Genomic DNA, 21170 nt, shown 5'->3' with positions numbered 1-21170 from the left:
TGGCAATCTTATGTAGCTTTTTCACTAAATTACATTGACCACTGTGAAAAAGTGATTTCAGTACAGGATTAATGTTATTTATTGAAAACTGTTCAAATCCATGTTCAAATCGTTGAAGTAATGATACAGACAGCGATGGTGTGTACATTGATGTAAAATACTTAGTATTTTCCATTATTTGTCAAGTAGATTGTTGCTAAAGTGCTTTAATATTTTAGTCTGTATCAAATGTTTTTAAATGCTAGGGAATGAGTCCCAAATACATTTTGCATACATCATGTGACATTTTTTTTTTTTTTCATGTTCATGCCTTCTGTAATAATATTGAGAGCAGTTTTAAAAACTAATTCATTATATACAAACAATCAGTGCTTCAATTAGCACTATCTCTCAAAGTCACAAGATGTTGGTATGGAGATAGAAGTACCAGACTGAGATAAACACTTAAACTTCAGTGATGCAACAGAAATATGTTGTGATATATGTTAAAGAGTGATCATAATGCAACTAACAGAGGACTACCCATTGTTACATTTCATGGAAGTAATGGTGTTTTGGTTTTAATTACATGGTCTGTGTTATCATGCTTGAATGTCATCTAAATGTTGTGTCAAAGATTATTTTGTCATTAGCAGCCTTGGTGACTGGGGTTGTTTTAGAGAAAGTCATAAGAATCCAGCTTATGCACTATTGGTCCTTTATCATGATTAACTAACTTACTGAATATTCATGACTCTAACCCAAGCCGCTCCCATTACTGGTGAAGGGGTGGAGGATGAAGCTTCTGCAGGCGTATCAGATGGGCAACAAAAACCCAAAGGTAGAGCGCTACTAACAGGAGTGGTTTAGATGAGATAACGTGTGTGAGGCTAGCTACATAGCAGTAGTTTAGAATCATGATTGATATACCTGGTTAGATGTGCTGTAGTGTTGAACAATTTTGTGACATTTTGAGATGAATGACCTTCGATGAGGAAAGCTACCCAGCATTTTCTTATACAAACTGCACTTCAGAAAGCAGATTTGCTCAGTTTAGAGTGCAAAAGACTGCATGCAGAATACACCATTTTAAGACCTTTCCTTTCTTGTACATTATACTGTAGAAGAGTGTGTCACAAGAGTCAGGAACTCTGCCTGAATGCTAAGGGAACAACATTTGTTGTTGTTGTTGTTTTTAAATCAGAAAAGGATGTTTTCACAATTCTATTCGATGGAATGGGAAATCATATTTGGCCATTTGAGGAAAATGTATTCTTTGAAAGGAGTGTAGTGTTCATGTATTGAATTGTCAATCATGGAGCACAATTTACAGAAGAATTTCTCTGAAGTTTGATTATATAGCAAAGAACTTAAGATTTCGTGATGAAGTAGATTTTATCACGTGATAATTGTAGAATAATTTAGCTTGTCACACATTTGCTGTTTTGCTCAGTACAGAGTGCAGCTGTGTGTCAAATGCCTTATGTATATTTGATGCTTTAAGAAACATCTGAACAAAACAAAACAAAATTTTACAACTACGGTACATTTGACCAGGATATCCTTAAAGGGATGGTATATTTTTGGTTTAGATGGGGATTCAGTTCGTAACTTAATTTACGAGATAATTAGAAACTACTTGAAAACTACTTAAAAGTGGAAATTTTCTCACATGCAAAAATAAGAGCATGCAAGTATTTTTGCATGCCATATGTTCCATAAATTAATCTCCTGATTCTGTGGAATCAAAAACAAGCAAAATTCATCTTACCTGGCTGAGCTCAAAAAATTACAAAAAATAATGCAAAAATAACTACTGTTACATTATATGAAATATTAAAGAGCATACAAATCTATTCATCTCGCAAGAAGTTACAACCTGAATCCCCATCTCAATCAAAACCAGACCATCCCTTTAAGTGCATTGGTATGGTGCAGACTACCACTTAATAAGATGTGATGCTGTACAGTGAAATAAGAGGACATTTTCTGTAAGACGTTCATGTTGTTTATCCACATTCACACAATATCATCTGGTGATGGGAATATGTATAAAATAAAGCAATGAAGAAGCACAACTCTGTTTTGGTCAAAGATATTGAAAATGCTCTGTTTTGCTGAAAGCTGTAGCTTGGCTAGTAATTTTTAACCATGGAAGTGTCCTTAGGGTCATAAAGACCCTACATTTTATTCATATCTTTGTGCACAATATGATGCATTGTTAAAAGTGTATGCCTTCAAAAGACTGAATTAACAAGTGTGCTTCGTTTCTCAGTCCAATTTTGATGCTATTTTTTCACACAAGTGTGACATAAGTTAATTGCTTTCTTCTGTAACTGTAATGTATCTAAGGTAAAAATGGGTTTAGATTGTACAAGAAAGCATCCAAGAAATAGTGATTTTCCCAAGGAAGCATACTCATCTTTTTTCCAGTAAGAAAAAGGAAAAAATCTGTCAAAATGGCTGAATATTTTTTTACAAATTGTTAGTTTGGGACACATTTACATGTAGCTGCTGCTGCAATGCAAGCATCATGTTTTTTTTTTTTTTTTTTTGAAGCGTGGCTCCTGTTGCTAAAATTGATGGGCTTTCCCTCATGTACCCCATTGTGAAAATTGGTCTTAAAATGGCATTTCACTTAGAGTGACAAAGTGCAGTAGACGTGATTCTCCAATTTTCAGTCATGATGGTAGTAAACAGTTTTTGTCTGTCAGACCCATTCCGCACACAGTGTCAACTTACAAGGTCATTTTCATGGAGTATTGACATTGATGTACATGTGGTCAACCTTTGTCATGTCGGAGTTGTGTACACATTCATATGAACAGCCCTTCATGATTTTTTTTTTCATTTTCTGTCATTAGTTTCATTCCATAGATCTAATAGATCTAATAGTACTCCAGTAGAAGTATCGCAGGAATTCATAATTCATTTTCTTGGTGCACAAGTGTGTGTAGTGAAGTGCTAGTATGTACTGTCAGCTTTTATGACTTTGTCCAATGTCAAAAGGAACATAGAGTGCACAGATTGTATAATAGCATTGAGTAGTGTATGTTCTGCCTGGAGCACCAGTTACATGTACATGTACAATATGCGCATACTAATATGATATCAATTTTGCTTTTTCCATTCATGTGTGATCCATTTTTTCATTTTCTTACTCTACTTCAAATACATTTCTGTGTGTCTTTCCATATCTTTGTATCTAAACCACTGATGTATTGGATGTGTATCGGATATTTCATGAAATATGAAATGCCCCTTTGATACTTTTACATATACACATGTTACATCATTATCAACATTCTCCTAACAAAAATATCACATCTCCATGTTAAAATGATGTTACAACACATGTACTTTAACAAACATTCATTGTTGCTTGGGTGCTTCCCTTTTAATCTCACTACTTAAACTTCCCGCCCCTGGTGTCTACCTGTCATAAACCCGATATATCTTCGTTCATACATCTGTTGGCTGTATACTGCATAACATTCATCGCTCATCTCATTGACCCCATGACCATACCTGACATAACCTGCCCTACCCGACCCCATTCCATCCCATCCCATCCCATTCCATCTCTAGAAGATGCAGTAACTGAGGGTGGAAAAGCTGAATCAGAACCAGCAACTATTGCTGATTCCACCAGCACTACCAAAGATGAAGGTATATAGTGCGAACAGATTGTAGTCAAATTGGTGACTGTCCAGTCTGGCCCTTGCAAGGAGATTCTCTTCACCCTTCACATTTTATTTTATGATGTGAAATGTGTATTATCCGAGGGTTCCATCTTTACTGCTTGTGTGTGTTTTTCATATCACAAGAAAGCACATTTCATGTATTTGACAGGCAGCTATGTCTGTCTTTTATGAGTTAAATATTCATGCCTTTATTTCATGTCAAATATATTATCCATTCCCCAAATTTATATAATGCTTCTGCTTATACATGATATGTGTTAGCCAAGACAAGTAATCATGATTAAATAGAGCAGCTTTAGATCCTGTGGTGCGATAATGTAAAGTTAATTAAAATTTCTTTTTGTAATGAAATGAATGAAAATTTCTTTTTTTGTGACTTGTTGTGAGATGATGATTTTCAAGTTTTTAGAGAGTCATTCAAGCTTGAGGTATCTGAAAAGTAATTGATATGCCCCGAGTTTGAAGAAATATAAAGACCTATTCTTCACTTAATATATTTGTTAAGAGGATGTTTTAATAGCTTGACCGCTCATATATGTTTTCTTTTTCAATCTCTCCATTCTGTGTCCTGTCAAATGTGTCTTTTTGTCATCTATGTACTGCGTGTCTCTCTCACAATGTCTTGTACTACTCTCTTCCATGTCCCATCCTTTCTCCTGAAAACAAACATGTGGCATTGTCCTTATGCTGCATGCATACACCCCATCTCTTTCTCTCTGTCTCTTTCTGTGTCTGTCCCATGTGTGTCTGTGATGTGTCACCCACGTAGAGAAGACAGAGGAGGAGGAGGAAGAGGAGGAGCCTGTACCTCCTCCAGCGGTGGTGGAGGACCCGTTGCCTCCCGACGGTCCCGAGACCAGTAAGTTTAAAGACCAGCGGAATGAGTTTGAGAGGGAGTGGCCATCCATCCAGGCTTTGCTGACTGGCACCATCAACATTGAACCCATTCAGGTAGACATTGAAAATCGGTCCATGGAAGACATCCTGAAGGAAGCACACACAATGGTTGAACGTGAGTCTTTTATTTCCTCTTCAGCTTAATTGAAGTCCTTTTAGTAGAATTTTCATTCAATTTCTTTCTTTTTCTGCATAGTCATTTTTAAACATTTTTCTAAAAATTTTAAATAAATATCATTTTTGTAACATCCTAAACCTTTTATGCAGTTTCATGTTAAGTATTTTGTAATCCTGTTATGTTCTACAGGTATACCTGTAGACATGACTAGGGCTTACATACAAGTTTAGCTGCTTATCTCATTACCATTAGGTGTGTATTCCTTCTTTTGACCTGTGAGCTGCAAAGGGAAGAAATGCTGAAATGCAAAGCATGTTTCTGTGTAATTTAGGGAAAAATCAAATTAATTTGCAAGGCATTGAACCATATGATATATGATGTATATGTGTTGTGAAACGTAAAATGATATGTGGTGTACATTGGTGTTGATCAGAGCCCTACAGCTACCGGCCCTGGGAGTACAGCAGTATTGATATGGATGAAGAAGATGAAGATGCTGCAGCTGAGGCTGAGGAGGAGGGAGATGAGATGGAAGAGGAAGAGGTACTTGACCAATTTAGTCTCAAACTTGTCTGCCTCCTTTCTTTTTAATGGCACATAATGATCATGCTAACCATGACTGAGTGTGATATGTTTCTTTTCTAGAAACATGTAGGCAGGCGTCAAAGCTATGGGGTCACTGTTTGATAAACCATATGTGTGCACATTATGGATTATAATGCAACATTGCATGATCTTGTACACTATAGGAAGAATCCAGCGAAGAAAGAATTGTTCTTCAACACTGTTACCACCTTAGTAATTGAAAAGGGAGGATGACTACAATATACATGCCTCTAATATTGCATTAAGATAGTTGCCCTTACTCAGTTTTCTTTCTGCTTGTTTTGTTTTTTCAACAGTTAGTGATGAATAATTATATTAATAATGGTATTACCCTGTATTCTGAGAAAGTAATCAGAGGGTTAGGTTATGATATTGATTTTAAATTGATGACATGAAATGAATGCATTATCATTCAAACAAAATCAAGTTATGCTCGTTGTTACACATACCTGTCAAAATTAACCATATCGCATGACTTGTAATGTATACAGGATGAAGAAGTGGCAAAGAACAAGAAAAAGCAATTTGGAGATACCAAGCACTTCTGTCCAGTGGCCTTCAAAGATAACTTCGTGCTGTGGCCTGGCAACCCAGAGATAGGTGCCAAGTACAGGGAAAAGGTGTACTACTGCTCTACCACCGAGGCCCGAGAGAAATTCATCGCTGATCCAGCTGTCTATGTAGCCAAGGGAAAGCCTTTCTATGTAAGTAGAGGAGTGTGTCATAAAGCCATGATGCCTTTTGTGTGTTTCATGCAGACAGCATCCTATGCACTGTTACAAGCTGAGAATGAATCATAAATTGCCCGGTATGTTGCAAGGTGCTGCTATCTTTGATAAGGTCACACATGTGTTTGTGTTTTGTGTGAATGTTTTTGTTTTGATATTACTGTCACATTCAATTTTGGTCAGTTATTTCAGTGACATTTAGAGCTCATGGTCTTCTTTTCAAGTGAGTTTTTTTTTTTTTTCAAAGTCGGTTTCCACAACTTTGATAAAAATCATGTGACATAAGTGTCAAATAAGGGCTGGAAATTGCAAACACTGCCAAGTACAAATGTACAAGAAAAGAATCCAATCAAAGAAAAGAAGACCAGGCACACCCCCTCCCCCAAAGAAATAAGAAAAGTTATCGTATATGTATAATCTAATAGAAGTAAAATGTCTCACTTTATTACCACACACAAAATAATTGCATGCTACGCATATTGCAAGTAATATTGAATGAAAGGCATTGTCTGTTGTTTGAAAAATGAAAACGAACTTAAAAAATCTTGTCATCTACCAAACAGAAGAATTGTGATGCTCAAGTCAAGTATTTGTCTCTTAATGCATGATACAATGATCTCATTGACCATCTGGTAAAATTCTTCTTTTTGTCTATCCCCCAGCCCCCACCTGTCAGACTGGTGATGCTAGGCCCCAAGGGGGCAGGAAAGTCCCTCCATGCCCGCTACCTTGCAGAGAAGCTGGGCCTGTTCCATATCAGCTTCAAGGACCGACTGCAGGAACTGATCATCAAGAAGACCAAGAAGAAGATTGGTCCTGAGTTTGAGGAGGAGGAGGAGGAACCAGAGAGTGAGCCTGAAGATGAGACACCAAAGGAGGCAGCCAAGGAGGCCAATGAAGCAGACCCTGGTAAGTCTGATGCTGGTACAGTGCACCTCCATTATAACAAACATAGTTATCCATGAAATTCTCATTACAGCCTAGTAAAAATTCAGGTCCCAAAGTGATCATTTATATATCTTTATATATGTTACTGTTCAGCTTTAACAAAATGTTGATATAACAAACAAAAACTGCTGGTCTTGAGGAGTTTATGCTAACAGTAGTGTTGTAGTCTTGGTATTGGGTTCTCCAGTGATGTTACAGTGTGTTCAATCAAAGTTTAGTCAACAGGGTTTGAAAAAATCCCTGGTGAATACCATGGGTTTTTTTTTTCTTATATCACTCGGTGTAGTTGATCAGGTGAAGAAAGTGAGTGTTAATCACTAAAATGTCCATAAATGTTGAAAGCAAACTGAAAAGTGATGATTATAGTTACGGACTTTATACCATAGTGAGTCTGATTCTGAATGATGTGTGAAATCTTTAGTAGCAGAATGCTCTTGTAATAGCAATGTTAATAGTGGTGGTTTTAAGCTTTATTTTGGAATCACCATATGCAGGAGATGCTGATTTACAGAATATGAATTTACTGTATGTAGTTCTGTGTAACAGATAAGATCAAGTTTTGATGAAATCAATGCTAGTGTAATAATGTGCAGATAATTTCTGCAGTGAACCTTTCATATTTACCTGGTATTTATGTGTTACCTCTGCAGAGAAAGGTGCAGCAGAGCAGGCAGAAGAAGGCAATGAAGAAGGGGTAAGTCACCCACCAGGTTTCTTCTCCAGACAGTATGAATGTATAATGACTACATAGATTTTGTGTGTATACCATTTGGTATCAGATGGAGGGAATATCACATACACATGCTGTATCTATGAAGATTAGTTTTTGTGTACAATACGTGATCATGTTGACCACTTATAAAAATTATGAACATTATATTCCATAACCGTTGGGAACCCTCTCTTCAGCAGCTCATTCCCCAGCAGCCCAAGAAGCATTCTGAGACATTGTGCTTGTGATAAATTGTTTTGTGAGGCTAAAAAAAATGTGCTTAGACATGTTGTACACTTGACACTTGTCATTAAACATCATGTCAAGTTGATACAGCACAGGCTATTGATAATGCAGAATTTTGCAAAACATTTAAATTGAATGTACTCCAAATGAGTTTGCACATGCTGGCACTAAGGCTGTTCAAGTAAATTTACATGAAAGAAAATGATGAACTGAACACTATAACATACATAAACTTCCAATAATTTTTAGAAGTTTTATTGCTGACAGATGTTATTGCTAGAAGAAAGAGTTCATTATTCTCTATCCAGACGTGGTGCTCGTCAAAATGGAATTATATGCTAATTATTTGATGCAATGTATGAAAACTGATAGGTTTACCTGCCTGGAGACAAGAGCTCTGTGGTCAGATGATGAATTTATAGAATTCCACTGATACCAAGCCAAATTATGTTGTGTTTTACTGAATGGCAGGGAGAGGAGGAGCAGGAGGTGGAGTTGACAGACTTTGAAGAGAATGTGAAGGGGAATCTGATGGGAGAGGAATCTCTCTCAGTAGACTCTCTGGATAAGATTGTCCCTGAATGGTGGAATATGGAGCCTTTCAAGTGAGTTCAATCTCTTCTCACTAACGTCAATACTAACGGACCTTGTGATGTGTGTGTGTGTGTGTGTGTATGAAGAAAGGGTGCACAAAACTTGCATTGTCTTGTGAAAGTAGTGTAGACGTATAGTAATATTACAAAATGTAGTGGTTACATACGTATGTGGCACATTTCACACTTAACACTTCTGTGAGATGTCCACAGCTTTTCTGAATGATGATGATAATACATGTACATTCATCAAAAATGTATTCATTGTAAATCTCTCTGATAAATTTTTTGAGCATTGTGTATGGCAGTGAGAACAGTGATAGTACCATACTGATCATAAAACAGCAGATGTTGATAAGGTTCTAACTGCTGTGACAGGGGAAAGCAATGAGTTGACATTACAATTAAACTGTAGTTCAACAGCATGAGACCATCTGATACTTGATACTCAGTGGAATACTTACTGCAGATTTTTGAAAGCCATGCTCTGTGATAGACATGGTTTTAAAATAATGATAGCAATAAAGTATATGTCTAGGCCCATAAATATGTTTTGCCTTTTTATTGCCGTGAACGCTGCAAGTCTGGAGATGCTGGGATGAAATGCAATAAATAGTTTCCACTGTCACACACTACAGGTCCACAGGCTTCATCCTAGAGGGCTTCCCTCGTACAGTGGAGGAGGCTCAGTATATGGCAGACCATGGACTCTTCCCGGATGCCGCTGTCCTATTGGCTGTTGAGGACAATGACATCACAGATAGGCTCCTCCCACCAAAATTGGACAAGTGGCGCAAGCGACGAGACAGGCGAGTGGCGAGGCGAGAGAAGCGTAAGGCCAAAAAGAAGAAGGAGCGAGAGGACGCCATCAATAAGAGGAGGCAGGAGCTGATAGCTGAGGCTGATGAGAGGAAAGCCAAGAGACAGGTATGGATGATGGTCTCTGTCTAGGGCTGGGTCACACCCACTTTATACACAGTGTGTGTCATCATGCTGCCTGTTTTACTTTCTTGTTCTGTTGAAGTCACAGGCTGAATTGAAATTGTATTATTGTTATGGGTAGCAACATTACTTCTAAAACATTGCTTATGTTTTCAAGAGTTGTACTACCTCTTTGGGGTCACCTTAAGTCTGCACTTGTGTTTGCACTATGTCTGATTTGATAACAGTATTACTTGTTGTCATGTTTAATTAGTTTTATGATGACTCCATTGCATTCACCTGTATGCACCAATTTGATTAATAATTTATAGATATTCCCTTCTATGTATTACATGCCTCAGCATTGTATAGCAGTCATTCAATTATTCATTGATTCACTCTGTCCATATAATTTTGCATATAAATGTGTCATGATATTCATGTCTCCTTAACTGTAGGCATTTGTTCCCTGCATGTGCACTGCAATTTGATTTGTCGGTCTGCTGAAATAATGATCTCATGATCCAAAGTTGTCTTTTAGGTTAACTGTATTTGTTTACAAATTTGATGGTAGGCATTCACCTACATTTTTACATCCCTGCATATGTTTTCACACGTACACAATATTTTGTCATTGCAATCACATTCATCGTCTTTGTCACTTGTGTTTCACCTTACCAGATATATTGATTATATATTTCCATTGTCTGTATTTCATCTGATTTTCCACCATTATAATGTCCAGGCTGAACTGAGGGTAGGTTATCATGTAGAATACAGTGTACACTAATTTGCATTCTTAACAAAAACTAACTGTACAGCATTGAGCAATCATCACAAAGAATATGTCTGAATACTACAAACCGTTTAATTTCCTACATGTGAATTGATTTAGAAAACTGATAATGCATATCTGATGCAAATACTTTTCCCCCTTTCTCCTGTTTGTCAATCTGTCCTAGCTGGCTTGTTAGTGCATGTACAAGCAAATTATCTCTTTCCTATCAAGTGAGCCATGTGATAAATGATATGTAACTTGCATGCATTAAGAGTGTGTGTAGTCATATATGTGGACAGTCATTCTAACAGAAGTATATGTATGTACCTAATCCCAGGTTGTTGTTTGTAACATAATTTTTTCTCCATGTAAGTCATGAGATATTGCAAATTTACATTCAGAAACCTTGAATCTGAAATACTGGTTAAACATCATTGGTATGGAGATAGGGGATTTAAATCTATGATAGAAGATATCTAACTTTTGATGGTAGAAACCTATGGGAGATCAAGATAGTAACTGTATAACTTCAGATGCACTGTTGCAAAGTTATTCAGATCTCAATATAATACAATCTGCTTTTTGAAAACTATGATAAAGCATTTTCATAAAGTTTTGTACTTTCAAACACCTTAGAATTATGACCCTTCAAATGGTGTTCTTAAGATGTGTAATGCAGGAAGTGTGCATGTGTACATCAAGAAAATGTCAGAAGGTCTTTGTGCATTTTTGTTTTTGTTTTTATATATCAGTAGATTGTGTTTCATAGCTAAATATCTGTCTTCTTTGCCTTATCCTTCATTCATCAAAATCAAGTAGGTTTAGCATAGATTATCAGTCGCTTTGGGCTTTGCCCGTCAGCCTACATAGTAGAATCTACACTAGTTTATGATCTAATGCAAATCACTTCAAATGACAGTAGTGCCACAGGATATGTCTTCACCATTCAGATCTGTATTCTTCTTTGTCGTAATTTTGTTTTCATTATAAAAGCCCCCACCCCGCACTTTTATATGAAATTCACTTAGCTTCAAACTGTGGAGTGATGAGGACATTGTGAATGTTTGATTCAATCAAGACCTTATGCTTAAAGAGTGGTAGATAATCCGCATCCATCTCTTTCATTGTTTAGTAGAGATAATCTTGCTTGCTAGATTTGCATTTAGTACATTTCCTCTCGTTCTCCTCCCTGTCCCCATTTATGTGATAGAGTAGTGTGCTGTAATTACCTTCCATACTAAAAATGTCCTTCTTCACTGACAAATTCCCAGCATGTTTGACACATCCAGGAGTAGTCCATAGTACACGTGAGCTAACACTGTGAATGGAAGAGTTTTCACTTGTGTTATAATTTGGCTTTACTTCAAGTGACATCAAAAGAGCAAATATTTTCATGAATGTGTAATTTGGATAAGAAGATGTGCTTTGTCATAAGTATGGGTATGGTTTTGTCTTTGGGTTAAGAGCTGATTCTTGTCAAATGAAATGTAGCAGCAGATTGGAAGTGTGGAGATATTAATATCCATACTCAGTAGTAAGATAGCCCCCATGCAAGTCACAGTCACAGATGTAGAGGCAATTGTTAAGATTGCTAAATTGCCAACAAAGAGAAGCTGAATTCATCATATTCAGAATGCATTGTAAACATAAAGTACTGTTGTAGAATATCTGTGAAAGAGCAAATTACTTCTTTGTTAATACCATAGATATGTTGATGCTTGAAATTTGTTAGAGAATTTTTGAATATACATTTATTCACTGTACACTCATTCCTTTCCTGAAATATGAGCATCCAAGATTCTTTTTGTTAGCCAATCTGAGGCATTCTTCAATGTAATGAAGAATTAGAGATGTGAATGCATAGTTGCCAATGCACAGAGCATTATTAGACAAGCTGATGCCTCTGCTTCCCTGTTACCATCATTAGGAAGAACATGAAGAGTTTTGAATCCAATTATATATCATATTTGTCACATACTCTGCACCTTTAAAAAGCAGAGGATATGAAGAGGATAATGCGTTGTCTTTGATCATGCAGTACTTTCCATGCAATGCTCAACATTCAATATAGTAAACCTTCCATCACATTGCAGGCACAGAGGGCAGCCGAGAGAGACAGTGATGAGTCTGAGGCATCGGAGGATGAGGCAGAAGAAGATGATGAGGAGGAGGACATTGAAGCTATGCTGGCTGAGGAGTTTGAGGAAGAGGAAGAAGAGGAGGAAGAGGAGGATGAGCTAGAGGAAGATGCTGTGGAGAGACTGAAGAATGAAATAGGAGAGGTATACGACGATGACACAGGGAGGCTTCAGGCGCTTCAGGTAAGATTCACATAGATATCAAATGCCCTAAATCTTAAGACTAGCACTGTAAATCTGTACAGTGTACATATACAAATGCCTTCATGTCTCCAGAGACTCTCTGTTGGTTGCTTTGTCATGTGTAGAACTTTCATGCTTGGATCGTTTAAGATAATAACAATGATCATGAAAATAGCTTATGCTTTTTGTGATATTTTCATGTCAGTCAACGAATACCTCATATTCATCATTTGTTATTCCGTAGATATCTTCTCCCTATGCAATTATCAATATACTTGTTGAGAAAAGTCATACTCATGTCGCTACCTTACAGTTTGGCTATTAGTAATGCCCAATCAAATTTCAATAAAGTTTAGCAGTTTTGATAAAAAAGTGACTAAGTTTGTGTCTTAATAGTAGCAAATAATATTTCTCTTGTTATAGGAAACACTGGAGGAGATCATGATCCCACGTATGGAGCTGAATGGAGGTCGCAAGCCCCACATCGTACGCTACACCCTTGAGCAGACCCTACGACCCATTGTGGAGTTCAGAGACAGTCTCTTTGAGAAGGTCTACCCGGTCAGAGAACATGTGGCCCGCAAGATGCTTCAGATTGGCTACAAACACCAGTCTTGCTTTGGGCGCTGGTGCCCTGCCAAACTTTTACAAGGAGACTGCATCCAACCCATGCAGGTGAGAAGCAGTCAAACCTCATGTTGGAAGGTGGAGGCAATGCCAGCTACGGACATGTTTGACTCCAGTCAAATATTCTACTTGTAGCCTCCTAGGATAAACACTTAGTCATCTGAAGTGATTCTCACTAATCATGACACATGCTTTATAATAATTTCTTTATACCATACTTTCTTCATAGTGCTTGAGGCATTCCTTAAAATGAAGCTCTTATTGAACTTGGGAGTATTGTGATTTTTTTTTTAGTGCCAAGGCGTCTACAGACATTACTTGTAGGTATGTATGAATCTCAGTTGTATGTGTATATGTTTTTCATCATCACAGGGCCACACCTACCCAACATTCCCTGCCGTGTATAGGCAACACATCTACTTCATGTCCACTCCCCAGCTGCGAGATGACTTTGTCATGCACCCACTCAAGTACCTTGACCAGCCATCCCCTAAGCCTGTGGTTCCTGTTAGGATGGCTATCATTGGACCACCCAAGTCTGGCAAGACTACATGTGAGAATCCACAACTCATACCACTTGCTGTGACATTTAAAACAAAAATGAACAATACTCATATGGGGAGACACAAAAGATTTATAATGCTCTACAGAAAGTAAAGCATTTTCTTCAAATTCTGTCAAAACCAGAATCATAATGACTATGAAGGATCATAAAGACTCATAGTTGTAGATTTCAGCCTTTCTTCGATGACTAGTGCCAATCTGTGATGCCACTTTGTGTGATACTTCCCAAACCTTATACTGTTCTCTTTTATTGCCTTTCTGTGACATCTCTCAATTTGTCTTTATGGAACAATAGCAACAATTTCAATTTATTTGGTGCATATGGCAGAAAAAGGCCACTGACTCTGAATTACATAATCTCAGGTGTAGAGATGAATTGATAGTCAATTGAATCAATAAATTGTAAAACTGGTCATCCACACTTTATCAAGTGTGATCATATTGAATACAATGTGTAGAAGTCTAGGTTACTGAAGTTAAACTATACACCAGTGATAAGATGTAGTGCTGTGAAGTCATGACTCAAGTTGGACACTAGTGACTGTTGTGGCATAATTTCTTTCCAGTGGCCAACCGATTTGCATCTGAGTATGGCATGATGCGACTGTCCATCGGTGAAGCTGTCAGGTTTGTCCTGATGCAGCAGCCCAAGACAGAGCTAGCCAAGCTGATCAATGCCCAAGTCAGGAAAGGAATCCCACTTCCAGATGAACTGGCCATTAGGGCCTTGGAGGTCAATTTGCTGGACACTAGGTCTTCCACAAGAGGGTGAGTGCCAATAGTTGGTGCAAAGAATTACCACTTGATATATAGAAACACATATATGGTAAGCAGAACTGATATTCTTGGTTGGTATGTAACCAGAGGGTAATTTTAATCAGTGGCTCAGATATTTCACCAGAAGGATGTCACTATTAGGGGTGTCTCCTGCTTCCAGAAGCCATGTACAGAGAATGATGGGGTGAAGAGTTGCACCGCCTGGTGAATATCAAAGGATATGATGTGACAAAAAGAATATGCATTTTGTAATGCTACCAAAAAAAAAAAAATGTTTTTAGTGGTTGTTTTGTTTCCATGTTATAAACACTAATGAGAACACATAGGGCACACATTAAAGGCTAAAAAGCATCGACTACAAATCTTACCAGCTTGCCAACTGTGTATTGTAGCACACAGTGTGTAATCAGGTGTGTTCCTGTTCACCTGTGACAGATATGTGCTGGATGGCTACCCTGTGACCAAGCACCAGGTAGACCTGATGACAGAACGTGGTATCATCCCAGTGGTGGTCCTAGAGCTGGCAGTAGACAGCAGAGAACTCATGGTCAGAGGCATGAAGGACAGACACTCTGCTGACAGGTAAGGGTGCTTGCATGACTAAATCATTCATATTTAAATATATAGTGCCTGGTGACTGATGCAAGCAGACATACTCTATTAATTGCTCTTTGATGGTGATGAGAATATTCTTTGCTAGCCCTATGAAACATGTGCAAATGCATCACTTGAAATTAATGATACTTTTTTACTTTTGTAAACATCTTTTGTATATTGAGATTTGTAGTGGAATGAACATCCCATGACTGTGTGTGCTTTGTGTATTAGCAAACTGTGAGTGTTAGCGTGACTGTGCTAGCTCATTATACTAACTTTAAGTTGAAAAAAGCAATGTTATTAATTAACTTAAGTCATATTGTTACAGTGATTTTGTAAATTTACGTTGTCAAATTGACATGTAAAGTTATAACAACATGGTGCACATGTTTCGTCAAAGTGTAATAGACCTGTGGACTAATGAATAATGTAACATAGATGGATGAGTAGGAAACAGCTGCCAGGATGTTTTAGGGCACCTCCTTTTGGTCTGTCATCCCAGGGTGCTGCCCCTCCATGACAGCGCCCAGATCCTAGCCGTCAAGATTGCTGCTTGGCAGAAGGAGATCACAGCAGTCAGGGAGTGGTACAAGGAGCAGCACAGGAACTGGGTCAGTGTCAACGGGGAGAGGTCCAAGTGGTGGGTGTGGAACCAGGCCACTGAACATGCTCAGACCAGTGTCAGGACCATCCAGAACTACCTCCAGAGGATATTAGAAGGTAGGCATACAGGAAGCATCAACAGGATTTGTCAACCTTGGCAAGCTAATTTCAGATGTACAGAGAACCATATGTTCTATTTATCAGTTGGAGGACACAATGGTGTTTAAATCTGTAATTTGTACAGATGAGAAAATCATTGAGAAGCCTAGATTTTGAGTAAGCATATTGAACTTACCATTAGAAGTTGTATTGCTCTTGCTATGTGTGACACGTGTGTGACTCATTCTAGTTTTAAATGCAAGTTGTTGTTTTTTTTTGTGTTTTTTTTTTAATCTCTGTGAGGGATGGATGATTGATGTTCGCTCTATACCACTGTCATAAATATTACAGGGCATTAATGAGCAGAGGAAAGACAGCAAGAGAGACACGCCAGAAATGAAAGACATTGTTTTAGAAACTGTTAGTCACGCAATGTAAGCTCAACATTTTGGTTTCTGAATACTTTGCACACTGCAGGTAAGGCAGCTTCCATCGCCGACATGTGCATTACTCCGAAAGAGTTCTTTTCCCGCCTCGGTGACTTTGGTCAGTACTGTCCAGTCAGTCTGGCCAAGGATGGTGAGTTGGTGGACTGCTCCGTCCAGGTCCATTTGGACAATGCTGCTGAGTTTCGAGGCCGATACTACAAGATGGAGAACCGTGAGAAGCTGGAGGAGTTCCTGGCCCGGCCAGAGCTCTATGTCCCTCCCCAGGCTCCTAGGCCACTCCCTACTCCTGACATGTTGCCCAAGAAGAGGACTGCTATGGATGCCAAGAGCATGTTCCCTATGCAGATTGAGCTTCAGGGTTACTGTCCTGTCACCTATCTGGATGGAAAGCTGCGGTGAGTATTTAGCAGCCAGCTACTGATATCACTTTTACCTCCAGTCACATTTTATAGGTTGAATTTTCTACGAGGGCTTGTAAGGCGAGGAATAGGTCCTGTATTTGGGTCAGTCCAAGAGGTTGGGTCATTTGTGACAAACTAGAACTCAAAATCCAGGCTGTATTAAAACCAAGCAAATATCTGCCATTAATGACTTCGGGAAAAAACAAACAATAGTACCCCCACCAAGTTTTACTGCTCAAGTATTACGTGTATTGCAATGTCAGACAGGATAATTTATTGCCAATGTTATATAACTGTGATATCCACGTAATGGAGGTAAGAAAATGAATTTGCGGTGCAGCAAATCCATGAAAGATTCCATTTTAAAGATGCATCACTATAGCAGTGAGCAAAGTTCATATTGACACAGGAAATTTTAACCACATTTTAAATGGTTTTCATTGTGCAATAAAAAAGGTGGTACCTCCGTTGCTTGAATGGGCATCATGCAATTTGTTGACCCAACCCGATGGACTGACTCATTTACCATATTGTCCAGATTAAAGTATGGAAGTAGAGATGAATTATTTCATATAAATCTATATCTAGACCATGATTGCAATGATAGATGTATTAGTTTGCTGTTGATGCCTTGCATTATTACATACAAGTTTCATCCTTGAATTTATTGCCTCTTTTAACAGATATGAAGCTATCATCCCAGGGGACCCAGAAATCATTGTGGAGTACAGGCAAAAGCTGTACTGTTTTGAATCTGAAGAAAAACTGCAGAAATTCATGAGGTGAGAAAAGTGGATTGGAAACTATTCCTGATGCAATCTCTTTATTTATGGTGAAGAGAGAATCTGAATTGTGATTTTGACTTCTATACATGTCATTGTAATGATGCTGGATTGTCAATGGCATCACTGGACTGAGATGATACTGTGACTGAAGAGTGCCAAAAGATTGGTATGTGTCTGTCATGGACCTCATTGTACACAGGAGAAGCATGATTGTATTACAATACTTGAGATAAATGTATGATGCATAGGAGAGACAAGGGGCTCTTACTAGTGGCTGGTGTCTGGTAGTCTGGTTTGACAGATGTAGTATGATCATTTAGGATATGGGAGAAAAAAGGGTGGTAGGTAGAGTTTAGAGGAGAACATATTTGAAATACCCACTTAACCTTGGTAAGTATTGGAGAAATTTTAATGAAAGCACTGAAATGAAAGTAAGAGGATTGTGAGAAGATTGTGAAAATCAAGAGAAATCATACAAGTACTGCAAAGAGTTTGATGATATGAAGACTTAGGGATGTCAGAAGGATCAGTTGTGGATATATGATTGTCATAAATTTGGGTTATACCACTTATTTGTTTTTTTTTGTGCACAAAATGTCAGTTTGTTTGTATGTGAAATTACATTTTACAGGACTCCCTGCTCATGACAGACGCTGTTATTAAGATGTCATGAGTAGAGTGTTAGTCCCTTTACACAAATTTTAGGGAAGTTGTGAATTACATGATATTAAAATACAAAGCAGAAAAGGAGTAAAAACAAAACAAAACCATACTATTCAAGAGCCATGTTACCATGACAGCTAATTTGAAATACTCACAAGATGGAGTCTTGCATAATGCTCTCACATTTAGACAATCAGTTTTCTTATAATTTGTCTGATTTCACTCAATCTTAATATGTGTGTCCCTCATAAAGAATGGCTTTCAGTCCAAGCTTAGCCGCTAATTTCTTTGAGTAAGTAGTCTCCTATGACTATTGACTATCACCAGTGCCATATGCCACATTTTCCACTTGTTGTGCCTCAGACACCCGGAACACTACTACAACCTCAAGTTGCCCCACAAGCTGCCCCCTCGGAAGGACCCTCTCCTGGTCACCTCCCTTCCTATGCTGGGCTACATGGAGCAGACCATCTCCACTGCCATCTCCAAGGCCCTCACAGCCGTTGGCTGCTTCAAACCAAAGTTTCCCTTCGTCACTCCTTCTCGCTCGGCTCTCCTCTACCTAGCTTTCCACCTCAAAGGTGAGTTTGGCTTCTTCTCTGATAAAGGAATACTGTCAAATACTCTAATAGTACATACATTTGACCTCTTTTTGGATACTTTTTAGTACCAAAGTAACATTCCTAACATCCTCCTGATATTGCATGGCAGAAATTTAATACCTGAATAATCGTTGATCATAAGATTGAAGTATAATACATAGACATTTCAAGTTCAATTTGTAGCATAACTGATTATCTCTTTCCCTCTCCTTTATTGTGAATTTTTCCAGCTTACAACCCAAAGAGTTCCGAGTATGTCCGCAAAAAGTATCGCAAGAAGCTGGAGCAGTTTGAGGAGCACTGTGAGCTGATCCGGTATCTGGGAGACCACATGGGGCCACGTTTCCGTGGAGATGATGAGAAACCCATTGACTTTGACCACAAGATGCTGCTCTTCCTCAATCTGAAGGGTCGGGAACCTAACCCAACCACGCTGGTGGCGTGAGGTGGGCCAGTATACATACACTGGAAGGGAACTCATTTAGTACCATGCTCTTTGAGTGACACTTCTACATTCCTGCAAACAAGGCATAATGCTAACAATTCAGTTCAGCTGTTACCAGTTCAGACACCATATGCTAACCTATATTTACATTATGTGATACATGACTACAGAAAAACATTATATTCTGTGGCTTGCCTTATATGTGTCTGAGTGTTTCAAAAAGCATCGGTGCATCATTCATGCTCGCCATCACACAACAAATAAGTGGCCGCATCATTGTCTTTGTAGAGAAATATTTCATTTATAGTCATTGCCATTAAGCTGGCGAAGATTGATAATCCTGAAGATTGACCTGGTTAGCATTTCCTCCAGTTCATGATGCCAGGAATATATGCACTTGTTCCATATATCCACAAGTTTAAAGGATCCATCTCTTTTCAATACATGGGTAATGAGTATCAAGAGGTGACAACTAGTGAATCCCAGCAGTCACTGCTGCCATTATCACACAATATCACCTTGTGACCAGGGATTGTTGGGAAGTGTTGAAAAAAAAAATTGCTGTTCAAAGTGAAATTTATTGTTGAAATAGAAGAGTGCTTTCCTGTGGCTCTCTAACTCTACACCTTCTTTTCATTATATCAATGTCGTGCTTTCCAATGTATTCCGTCCTATTTCCATCAAGATTTCTATTCAATAGTGATTATGTAAAATATGTACATTTGTATGTATGATTTGTACAGAAATATTACTTTCCAAGTGCTATTGGTAAGTAAGAGACAATTATAATTCAAAGACCAAGATAAAAATGTATTCTTTGTTCTTCTGTGCCTAGTACACAAGGTTACTTATGAGGAAATATGTAGGCCTTCATGCTAACCCTGTGAGGTTACAAATTTATGTGTATATCAGAAGGAAAAAAAAGTTCCAATTACAACTTTTTGACAGAACCCTTGATATTCACAGCAACAGGCTACTCCCATTATAATGAAGTCCTCAGGGCTGGCAGATTTTTTTCTTTATATCTAGATTTTGCTATATCTGACAGCAAAGTACCTGAAGACATCCAGATGATGATTTTGCAGTCTGAATTTTGATTTTGTTGTACCGCAGATCTCTGTTAAAACCATGTTCATTGTAATGGGAGTGCACTGCACCACGCTAGAAGTTCTAAAGCTGTTTGCTCTCTGTTGTAGCTATTGTATTGTTCTTTGAACATCTCTATATAATGTGAGGCCTGCTGAGGAAAGATCATAGTGGCTGAAATTTGCAGCATAAAGCACCAAGATCTAGTGTTTGATCATATTAAATTCCATCTACCCGGTACTTTAGCACCAAGAGCCCCTTCAGAGCACAGAAAACTTATATTGTATCTTCACATATGTCTTTGCTGTTTTACAAGAATTACTTACTGACCAAATATAGCTTCGAGTACTATGAGACATGTAACCACATATGGCATTTGAATGCTGTAATACTGAATGCAAAAATCATACCAAGAGGAAACAGAGAACATATTGTCTGAATCAGGAACTACTCTTCCTTCCGAGACAGATGATCACAGGTCATTCCTGAATTGACACTGAGTGTACGGCTCCAATTCTACTACATTCTTTTTGAGGCATGTTTTACGTTGTCTTCACATCCAGTTTCTAAAAAATATGCAATGTATGAACACAAGTGGGACTATGTGTGTATAATGATAAAAACATTAAATGTTAAAGTTAAACATGTGTCTACATGATATGAATTTATAAAGAGGTGTATATTTTGATGTGTACATAAAATGTCTTACCTAATAAATGATGTGCTTCTCCAAATTGGAGTAACTCTGATGTGCTCTTATTTGTCTGTCCATAGTCAAGTACACTGTTATAATAATGGCGACTGCAAGAATTTTTAATGTTTAAGAAAATGTTTAAACAGATGTATGTATAGGTTGCTGCATAAACACACACATGTAGAACTAACAGTCGCCATACGTTGAGCCCCACTTGCAGATGAGAG

The 21170-nt window shown here is 38.1% G+C and overlaps 1 protein-coding gene across 1 annotated transcript in view; it reads left to right on the top strand.

Moving 5' to 3' along the window:
• LOC139738790 (adenylate kinase 9-like) overlaps positions 1-19514 on the top strand; it is a 48723-nt gene extending 29209 nt beyond the window's left edge. Inside the window, 20 exon segments of the mRNA XM_071649429.1 lie at positions 746-820; positions 3568-3648; positions 4453-4695; positions 5132-5241; positions 5796-6008; positions 6695-6941; positions 7637-7674; positions 8410-8543; positions 9170-9458; positions 10198-10209; positions 12324-12551; positions 12975-13226; positions 13551-13731; positions 14309-14510; positions 14955-15101; positions 15619-15836; positions 16296-16662; positions 17352-17450; positions 18480-18697; positions 18949-19514. Coding sequence (XP_071505530.1) covers positions 746-820; positions 3568-3648; positions 4453-4695; positions 5132-5241; positions 5796-6008; positions 6695-6941; positions 7637-7674; positions 8410-8543; positions 9170-9458; positions 10198-10209; positions 12324-12551; positions 12975-13226; positions 13551-13731; positions 14309-14510; positions 14955-15101; positions 15619-15836; positions 16296-16662; positions 17352-17450; positions 18480-18697; positions 18949-19163 — 3569 coding nt within the window. The 3' untranslated portion in view covers positions 19164-19514.
• The last annotated feature ends 1656 nt before the right edge of the window (positions 19515-21170 follow it).

The sequence above is a fragment of the Diadema antillarum genome, unplaced genomic scaffold, assembly GCF_040938485.1.
Source record: "Diadema antillarum isolate AM-2024a unplaced genomic scaffold, OU_Dant_1.0 seq00000768_RagTag, whole genome shotgun sequence".
Lineage (NCBI taxonomy): Eukaryota > Metazoa > Echinodermata > Echinoidea > Diadematoida > Diadematidae > Diadema > Diadema antillarum.
The sequence above is the reverse complement of the archived record's forward strand: the minus strand, read 5'-3'. Positions and strand labels throughout refer to the sequence as shown.